Source organism: Neophocaena asiaeorientalis, unplaced genomic scaffold, assembly GCF_003031525.2.
Source record: "Neophocaena asiaeorientalis asiaeorientalis breed wild unplaced genomic scaffold, Neophocaena_asiaeorientalis_V1.1 scaffold793, whole genome shotgun sequence".
NCBI classification, from domain to species: domain Eukaryota; kingdom Metazoa; phylum Chordata; class Mammalia; order Artiodactyla; family Phocoenidae; genus Neophocaena; species Neophocaena asiaeorientalis.
This window is the reverse complement of record NW_020174738.1, coordinates 135,664-145,950: the sequence shown is the minus strand read 5'-3', so window position 1 is coordinate 145,950 and position 10,287 is coordinate 135,664. Positions and strand designations below refer to the sequence as shown.

General features: G+C 39.2%; 1 protein-coding gene across 1 annotated transcript in view; it reads right to left on the bottom strand.

Moving 5' to 3' along the window:
• Positions 1 to 1,161: 1,161 nt before the first annotated feature.
• The window catches only part of RAB18 (RAB18, member RAS oncogene family), a 33,215-nt gene continuing 24,089 nt past the window's right edge, over positions 1,162 to 10,287 (bottom strand). Inside the window, exons 4-7 of the mRNA XM_024760070.1 lie at positions 8,559 to 8,631; positions 7,117 to 7,235; positions 6,977 to 7,043; positions 1,162 to 3,105 (exon numbers count right to left, since the gene is read on the bottom strand). Coding sequence (XP_024615838.1) covers positions 2,930 to 3,105; positions 6,977 to 7,043; positions 7,117 to 7,235; positions 8,559 to 8,631 — 435 coding nt within the window. The 3' untranslated portion in view covers positions 1,162 to 2,929. The remainder of the gene's footprint in view (positions 3,106 to 6,976; positions 7,044 to 7,116; positions 7,236 to 8,558; positions 8,632 to 10,287) is intronic.

The window sequence follows — 10,287 nt, the reverse complement described above, 5'->3', positions numbered from 1 at the left end:
GAAGCATAGTGCTTGAATACTGAAAAGACCTACAAGCTATTGGATCTGGAAGATTATCCCAGTTCACTTGAAAATCAGTTAGAAAAATATATATTAAACTGTATTTAAAGACATTATAGATATGAGGTAGGTTTGTGCTATCCCACACTTAAAACAGAATCATGTAATCATGTATATTTCAAGTATGCAAATTACAATGAATCAAAATCAAGTCCAATTTCACTGTATTCAGTTAGAAAGCCAAGTGTGAATTTATAGATGGCAACTGAGCACCTGAAATGAAAACATCCCCTAGATTTCAATTTTGAGCCGAAAGGCTGTTCCCAGATTTAATAACTTTTCCCATATCCAATTACAAATAGGAAATTAAGGTACCCTAAGTCCCCTGATTTTGTACCTTTACTAAGTCAAAGATTTTCACTAAGAGACCACCTACTCTACTACCTTAACTTCTAGGTCAAATGATTTACACAGTTGGTTTACATCAATGGGATTTACTCTCTAACCAAAAATCCTGAAAATCTTCTATTACACATAACAAAAGAATGATAAACCTGCTATGTTAAAACAAAAACTAGCCGTAGCAAAGGGAGCGGTGGTTAAGAGTACGGACTCAGGAGTGAAAATGCCTTGACTGGAACCCAGCTCCATCACTGACTAGCTCTGTGATCTTTGGGAAGTTACTTAACCTATCTATGTTTCATTATCCTCATCTTTAAAATGGGCATAATGGCAGTGCCAACCAATCTCTTAAGGTTGCTGTGAGGGTTAATGACCTAATCCAGCACTTAGAGCTGGACCTGACACCCAGTAAGCTTTCAATAAATGTTAACTATTACTGTTAATATAAATTGAAGTTATTTTTTTTGTTTAGGTCTATCTCAGTACTCCCAGACTCAAAACACTATATTCTAATTGTTCTGATTTTCTCTATCTGCAAAAGGCACTTTAAAACTACTACAAATGACTGAGAAATGAAGAACTGACAAAATCCTGTTAAGTGACTAATTTCAGATATTACTACTACTTCACTTAGAAAACCTACACTATGAAACAAGAAGCTTGCAACAAAATAGTGACAATGTGAATAACACTGTATTCAGGACTTCCTCAGCTGATGAGAGTAACAGGGAAATGTATAATACTTCCTGCACAAATGCATCTAGGGAAAGCAGGCTATATTTATTTAAAAACTATAAAGGTTACAATATAAATCAAACAGAATTAGTTGTTAAAAGTTAAGTGACTCATATGTATCCAAATTCTGACCAAATCAAGACAATCCAATGCACAGAAAGAGTATTATATAGTTCAAGGAGCAAAAAGCAATAAACAGAAATGTCAATACAGAAACTACATAAATATACAAATCTACAGTTTTAATGTAAGAACAAGTCGTTAAGTACATGTGTTAGCTATCTTTCTCCAACATTAAAGTAGTATATGTTTCATATTTAGTAAAAACATACATAATGCAGAAAACCTTTAATCAAATGTAATGTAGTCTAACAAGTGTGAACCACGTAGAATGTAAGGTTTTCTTATGTGAAGATGTACATTTCAGCCCATTATCACATTGCAAAGGTGACCCACAAAAATGTTTATCACTTGCACCTGTATACAGAGAACAAACTGCCTAGAAATTAATATTTCTTATTAATCTTACTGAGGGTATTAGAGTAACCTGCCTGAAAGGACAAATTACTTATCTGGAGGCTTAAAGTAGCAGAGATCAATGTAAATTAAATATATGAGTGAAAAAATATACAGTGTACAACAGCAAGAGGTTAGAAAACTGAATACTGTGGAAAAGATTTATTAGTCTGTACAAGTTGGTTTTGATAAACTATTGGCTACTTGTTACAGTAAATTACCACGATTTTCATTGCAACAGTATTTTCCCACACACGTCAAAATCTGGAAGCAATATGCCTTTCTCAAATTATAATTTAGTGTGTTTTCCCCCAACCCTCAAAACACAGAAGTAGGCTTTTGAGTATCAACTAGCCATTTATGGAAGTCATAAGATACAGATATTCACTAACATTACACAAGCTACGACTGAAATGCTTGCACAAACACCACCAACATTTATGGAAAAAGGTGTTGTTTCTAAAAGTGGTCAAAGTACTACATGAGTTATGTAAACACACCATTCCTGTCCTTCTGAAAACAAAATGGGGGGAAACCTTATTGCCATCCTGTCAAATACCACATAAGCAAAAATGCTGCACAAAGGGTCATGAATCCCATGTACATATCACAGAATTAAAACTCCAGTTAAGCAACTGAGCTACTTGTGAACTAAATTAAAAGTAAGACCAAACTTCTTTAACATATCGATGCTATTTTAGAAGCATCATCAGAACAAACAGAGATTTAATTATAAATTGGCCTGGACTACATCCTGTAAAGAGAAATTTGCTTACTACTAGAAGAGAATCCATCAGCAAACATCCTAGAAAAGTTATGGAATCATGCTCTTTGTTATTTCTGAAGGGAAATTTGCCAGGTTTGATGATACCTGTATGTCTCTCAGTGGTCCTAGGAGTTCTACATACCAATTAATTCAGTAATTGATGAGTATTTAAATGAAAAGGACACCAGAAATAGACCTTGTATCAACATACACTAGATAAGTGGATTTTTAAAAAATCACATGATGAATGTAAATCATAAAATCAAATGTACTTATAAAGGTACACCTATTTTATGTTACATAAAAAACTGCAGATTGCAAACTATGCATGCTTACCATCATGTTTTACCTGGAAAAGTCGATAAGTGGGATTTCTCGCAAGTATTTACTGCCATGATACAAAACAAATATGTGCAAACTGCAAGGACCCTAAAATAGCAGTTGAAGAGTTTATATACAGAAAGATGACGTTATCCGATCAAATATGCAAGAGATGGAGCTCCCCAGAGTTCATAACACAGAGCAGTAACCACCACAGGGCCCTCCCCCTTGCCCTTCTTCCCTGTGTGTCAGTTTGACTCCTTTATTCTGGTTCTCACTTTCCCACAGTCCAGGCGTCTGAATGATCTTTTCAACAAGTTCCTCAAAAGCACACTGTACGCCATCACAGGTTTTTGCACTTGCCTCTGAAATTCAAGGAAAAATGTCAGAGTATATTCTCTTCTGATCATATTTCTACGTTTTTCTGGAAAACTATTACAGCAGAAATATCAGCTGATGATATATAAAAAGCCAAATCTCTCCCCACAGGTTTAAGATTAGCGAATTTCCTGCAACTCTCGAAGTTGAGCTATTTAAGTTCTATCTATAAGACTAGCGGTATATAAGCCCAAGATTTTGTGATAGAGTTGTAAATTTTAAAGCCCTACTCAAATACTACGCCAAAGTTCTTTCCTTAATTTTTTTAGTTCTTAAAATTAGCCCCTGAAGCAGGTATCATTCCCATTTTAGAATAAGGAAATCTAGGCTCTAAGTTAAACAATCTGGTTGCTCTGTGCCTGGGACCCAGCAGCGATAGGTGGTTGGATAAACGACATACAACCATGAACACTAGTCCCATTTTAAATTTATGCTCATGAGACGCATGTGGACACTTAGCCCTGCTCCCCAATCCTGTATTTCCCCAGTGACTACCTTTTTTTCCAGTCTGAGATGACTATTTATTCCGTCATCTTAAAGCTCCTCTACCTCAGCTGATGATCTAGCTCTATATCGAGAAAACCCGAAACAACCTGGCAAGAACTACTGATCATCCCACTGACAGGGTTCCCAGCCCACCCACATCTGTATCCTTAGGCTTTGCCTTCACTCCTGTTACAACAGGTGAACCATCCCGGCTGCCGTCTGAGGCCCCCCTTTGTCTAGTTCCCGGGATCCCATCCCTTCTCATTCACTGAAAAATCATGTGCCCTCTCTACTGGATTATACCAGTCAGCTTCAAAGCCCACCAAAATTATTGTCCGTCTCATTAAACACCCACCCGCCCAACCAAACAACCTGCCCTCCAGCCCACACCTCCTCCAGTAGCCACCTAGTTTCTCTACTCTCTCAAAACTGTCACAAAGAGTTGTCGATATAGGTTGTTTCCACTTTATCTCAAAATTTTCTTCAAACTACTCTGATTAGACTTTTGTTCCCACCACTCCATGGAAACTATTCTTTTCAAGACTACCAAAGCCTGTGCCTTGTCAAATCCAACGTCCTTTTCTCATTTGACCCCTTGCAGCATTTGATGTGGCCGACCGCCTTCTTCCTTTAAACACTTGGTTCACGTGGCCTGCAGGACACTGAACACTCCCGGCACCTCCTCTCTCACTGGCGTATCTTTCGCAGTCGTACTTGCTGGCACCTCCTCTCTCACTGGCGTATCTTTCGCAGTCGTACTTGCTGGCACCTCCTCTCTCACTGGCGTATCTTTCGCAGTCGTACTTGCTGGCACCTCCTCTCTCACTGGCGTATCTTTCGCAGTCGTACTTGCTGGCACCTCCTCTCTCACTGGCGTATCTTTCGCAGTCGTACTTGCTGGCACCTCCTCTCTCACTGGCGTATCTTTCGCAGTCGTACTTGCTGGCACCTCCTCTCTCACTGGCGTATCTTTCGCAGTCGTACTTGCTGGCACCTCCTCTCTCACTGGCGTATCTTTCGCAGTCGTACTTGCTGGCACCTCCTCTCTCACTGGCGTATCTTTCGCAGTCGTACTTGCTGGCACCTCCTCTCTCACTGGCGTATCTTTCGCAGTCGTACTTGCTGGCACCTCCTCTCTCACTGGCGTATCTTTCGCAGCCTTACTTGCTGGCACCTCCTCTCTCACTGGTGTATCTTTCGCAGCCTTAACTTGCTGGCCCCTCCTCTCTCACTGGCGTATCTTTCGCAGCCTTACTTGCTGGCCCCTCCTCTCTCACTGGCGTATCTTTCGCAGCCTTACTTGCTGGCCCCTCCTCTCTCACTGGCGTATCTTTCGCAGCCTTACTTGCTGGCCCCTCCTCTCTCACTGGCGTATCTTTCGCAGCCTTACTTGCTGGCACCTCCTTTCTCACTGGCATATCTTTCGCGGCCTTACTTGCTGGCACCTCCTCTTTCTGCTGACTTCGGATTGCTGGAGTGCCCCAGCGTTCAATCATCAGCCCTTTTCTATCCAGTTTTTCCTGTAGTGATTGCTCCAGTCCCATGACTTTAAACGCCACCTAAATGCCAGTGACCACGATGTCCACTGGCTGTCTGAAAGACAGGTCTTACGTCTAAGCAGAACTCTTGGTTCCCTATTCCTCTGCCTATACCTGTTCTCATCTCAGACTTCCACATCTCAGTTACGGCACCACCATTCACCCAGCTGCTCATGCCAGAGACCCGAACTTATTCTGACTGCTCTCTTCCCTTATCCTCCACACCCAACCTATGTGCCGTCAGCTCTACCCTCAAAGCGTCTCCTGGATCTGCCAACTTCCCACCAGCCATGACTGCCACCGCAGTCAGCGCCACCAGCACCCCTCATCTAGGCCCCTGCAAGAGAATTAGCGGCCTCTTGGTTCTGCTTCTCACGGGCCATTTGCTACACAAATGAGTCTCTTTAAAAGAATATCAAATCACAGCACTACTCCCTTGCTTTCCACCTTGCTTAGAATAAAATTCATTTCTTTACCATATCCTAGGAGGTCCAACATGACCTTTTAAGATCTCTTGTCCCATCATCACCACCCTTTCCTCCAGCACACGCTCTGCTCCAGCGCACAAGCTTCCTTCCTGTTGCTCAGACACAGCTGGTTCCTCCCTCAGGAAATACTCGTTATTCTCTCAGCCTGAGACACTCTCTGTCTTGATCTTCATACCACTAATTCTTGCTCAAATGGCACTCTCTCAAAGAACTTTTCCGTACTACCTCCCACCCTGGTCATTCCCTCTCCCCTTACTATGTTTTATTTCCTGCATAGCACTACTTATACGAGTCTGTTTCCCAGCCTGGAATGTAAACTCCCTGAGGACAGGAAGTTGGACCATTCTGTTCACTGTTGTATCCTCAGTGTTCAATAAATATTAATTGAACAAACTAACATATAGAAATGAAAGACACCTAGCAAGTAAGCAGTAGAGATACTACTCAATCCCTGTCTAAAATTCCCTACACCTTCCACTTACACCACCCCACTTCTCTTTATATGTGATGTTCTCCCATTTCCATTTCCTGATTCCTACTGGGTTCTAATACAGTGGAATAGCTAAAACAGTAATTCCTAAGGCTGGCTTCACGTCAGAATTAACTAGGGTGTTTCTTATAAACTGCCTTCGAGGCTCTGTTTCAGACCCGTGATAAGTAAGGCCCAGAGAGTGTAACTTTTAAAAGCTCCCACTGGTAGAGCCAGTCCACTATGCCAGACAAGGGGCCAACAAACATCTTCTGTAAGTGGCTAGAGAGTAAATATTTTAGGCTTTGACGCCATACTGCCTCCACTGTAATGACAACTCTGCCATGAAGCACAAAGGCAGCCACAGACTGCAACGCAGATGAGCGGGCATGGTGTGTTCCCATACAAACAGTGGGGCCACGTCTGGCCCGTGCTGTATTTGCCAACACTTGCTCTACCGTGCTTCTCACATGTTAACGTGCATACAGATCACATGAACATCTTTCTCAAACGCAGATTCTAATTCAGAAAAACTGGGCTAGGGTCTGAAATGAAGCATTTCTAACAAGCTCTCAGGTGGTGCCACTGCTGCCAGCACATGAACCAGCAGGTGCGACTGCAGGGCTGGGTTCCTGGCTTTCCTGAAGGAGAGGAATGGTGTGACTGTGTTCTGTAAGGCTTCACATGATGTGAGATCCTATTCTTTTTCACAGAAAGAAAAATAAGGAACCTGGTTCTACAGTTGGTTAGTTTTATAGCACAAGACAACCATGAGCTATATACACACATTTTATGGTTCATAAAGAGAACAATGTAACAGAAACTCCATTTAAAAACTCTTCATTAATAATGAAAAGATAAAGATTCACACACCTACCTATAAATAACATGGAATGCTTCCGTGCAAACTTCAGGCCTTCATTTCTGTCAACTTCACGATTTTCCTAAAAGATAAATCAAAGATTAAGAAAAGCTACCAAAATATAGAGCCAAACTGCCAAGTGTCTGACTTCTCACCTTATCAATTTTATTTCCAACTAGCATGTTTACTATGTCATTTCTCGTGCAGTACGTTTCCAACTCATTTAACCAATTATCCAGTTTAACAAAGGTGTCTCTTCTTGTAACATCATAAACTGAAATAAAAAGAATCAGTTATTAAATATATATCAAAAGTAAGAAACAATGGCATTACATTTCTGATATGTACTAGGAACTGACATTACTATACAGACAAGTCTGTTTTTTAAGCCTTCAATGCTTAAAAATCAGTGCCTACTGATCCAGATGGAAGAAACAAGTGTATTTTTTAAAAAAATATATGCATTTACATACATACTTCAACTTTATTTACATATGTTGTGAGAGAAATGAAATTATATCCTATGTGATAACTGAAAATTAAGCAAAACAACAGCTGTGTCTCCATTTATAACAATAAAAAAAGTTTGTCTGAAAACCAAAAGGTGTTTAGATTCCAATCTGTGGCAAAATACCAAAAAATTTTACATAAATTTCAGCATCTATGACCCTGTTATTTTATTTCTCACAAGGACCAGAATTTGAAAATTTGAAAAAATATGTAAAGTTAGTGGGTGGAATCCTGATCGTCTTCCTCTGTTTTCACTTTCATCTCCCATCACTCTGCATTTTACTAAATAAAGAGCTTATTAATTTAAAGTGTTTTCTAAACTTAGGAGATGCTGAACCAAAACTATGAGAGTCACTGTCAAATTAACAGAAATGAAACCAAAGCCTCACAAGTCATGATATATAAGAAGAGATTTCTCCCTACAATTGATCAATATTCATTTTAAACAGTTTCTCAGGAATATTAAGAACAAGCACTTTTCAATAAATTACATTGAAAATCCACACTTGGCTTTTAAGTTCTGTGCGATTATAAATCAATAGTACTAAGTGCTCTGTGCTATTTTTCAAAACTAAGAAAACAGATTCCGCTAAGCAACCAACACTCTCCTTCTTTTATAATCTGGCAGTAAATATTTGTAAGCTGCTGACTGAAGATTGGTTTCTGGTAATACTCTAAGACAGACCAATGACAGGAGGACTGGTCCTCAGTTATGTCCTCAGCAACACGCGCTTTTAAACCAGATAAATTATAGGGGTGTTTTATTTTAGGTAAGCGATTTTTAGGTTGTACTTTTAAAAATGTTTTCTATGTATCTTCTTTCAGGAAAATGCATAAATCCAAACCACTCCTTAGTACATGTGTCTGATCTTTATTTTTTAATTGCTAGACAAAGGGCTGAAACAAAATTTTAGAAGTTTAAATATTCATTAATATTACATGAAGTTAATGTAACTTCAAGTCACATAAAAGTAGCCCTAAAGAAAAATGAAACAAAAACTTATTGACCTTCACAAACAAGGAAAATTAGAAATTCCCCAGTAATAAAACAATATTTTTTAAACGGTATATTAAAGTAAAACCTTACCTAATATAACACCCTGTGCACCTCTATAATAGCTGGGAGTTAATGTTCTGAACCTTTCTTGACCAGCAGTATCCTAAAAGTGGCAATCAATTATTATTAAACAAAACAAAGTATAAATAAAAACCTTCAACATACTAATTTAAGAGCAGCAAGTTGAACAGCATTATTAAAATATCAAGCTCATTTAAAACTTAAAATTTAAATAAGACATTTTTTTTTTACTGACAAGTGTAACATAAAAACTAACAAATACTGCCTCATCTCTAGAAAAAATGTAACAAAGTATAGGTTTTCTACAATTTTGAATTTAAGATTTTTATCACACATGAAACCCATTTCATTGAAAGCCATTGCTCTCAACTCCGGTGGCACAATAAAATTTCCTGGGAGATGAAAAATACAGACGCCTAGCTTGAACCCATGAAGATTCTGACTTAACTAGGGTATGACAGAAGTTTTAATACTCTTCCCACCAGGTGATTCTGACATAGAATCAAGGTTGAGAACCAATGATTTAAAGAGAATTACAGGGGTGTTTTATTTTAAGTAGGCAATTTTTAGGTTGTACTTTTAAAAATGTTTTCTATGTATCTTCTTTCAGGAAAATGCATTAAAACCAAACCACTCCTTATTACATTTCTGACTCATATTAGGGGTAATGAATATAAGACGTACACAAGCTAGGAAATGTAAATTTCACAAGGAGGGGACCACATCTGCTCAATCACCAGGTTAACTCCAGAGCCCAGAGAAATTCCTGCCATAGAATAGTTGCTCAACTTTTGTTGAAAAAAAAAAAAGGAGTAAACTAATTAGCAAGTCTCTTCTTCTGGGCCTGGTTCCTTCTGTCTTCTTTCTACCATCCTCGGACTGTGGCTCAGTCTACCTAAGATTAAGCAAAGCAGCAGTTGGAAAACTGCTGCCTCAGCCCACCACCTGTTTCATTATATGTTTTTATTAAATAAAGTTTTCCTGGAACACAGCCAGGCCCATTCACTTATGTACTGCTGTACGGCCCACCTTGGGGTTGAACTAAATATCTTCCAGTCTTTTAAGAAAAAGTTTGCAGTTTGCTAATGTAAAATAACCTGAAGAAAAGGAAAGACGTACATCAAATGCCAGTCGCATGGCTGTAAGTGTGAGTTCAGCTACGGGGCAAGCAGAAGAAGCTCAGATGGGTCAGAATTTATAACAACTATATAATTTGTATGTTTAAATAGTCAGAAGTTAGATCTTTGCTTGCCTTCAAAACAGGCATTTGCAGTACGTAACAACATCTTTGTAAGATAAAGGAAGCAGAGCTTATCATATGTGGTTTTATTTTCTGATGGGAGAAGAGAGGATTATTAAAGACAGAAACGGACAAAGCTGGAAAGGATCTAGAAAGGCTAAATGACAGAATGTGGGGAGTAGAAGTGAGGGAAGGATGTAGAGAAGAACCACCTCAGAGGTGGGTGCCAAGTAGGTCATGATGTGTGTGCCGCACTTTCGGGGGCACAGGAGGCAGGGCTGGGCCTGACTCTATTCTATTTGAATAATCCTAGAAGGAGCATCCAAGTGGGAGAGGAGCTGATTTTATTTACATGAAGTAGATTCATATATTTCTAATCCTGAGTGAGAAGGCCTTCCTAAATATGACATGACACCCAGATGCATGAAGAAAATAACTGATTTAATCATGTAAATACTGAACCCTTGGTATGGCAAGAACACCCCTCCCCAACACCAT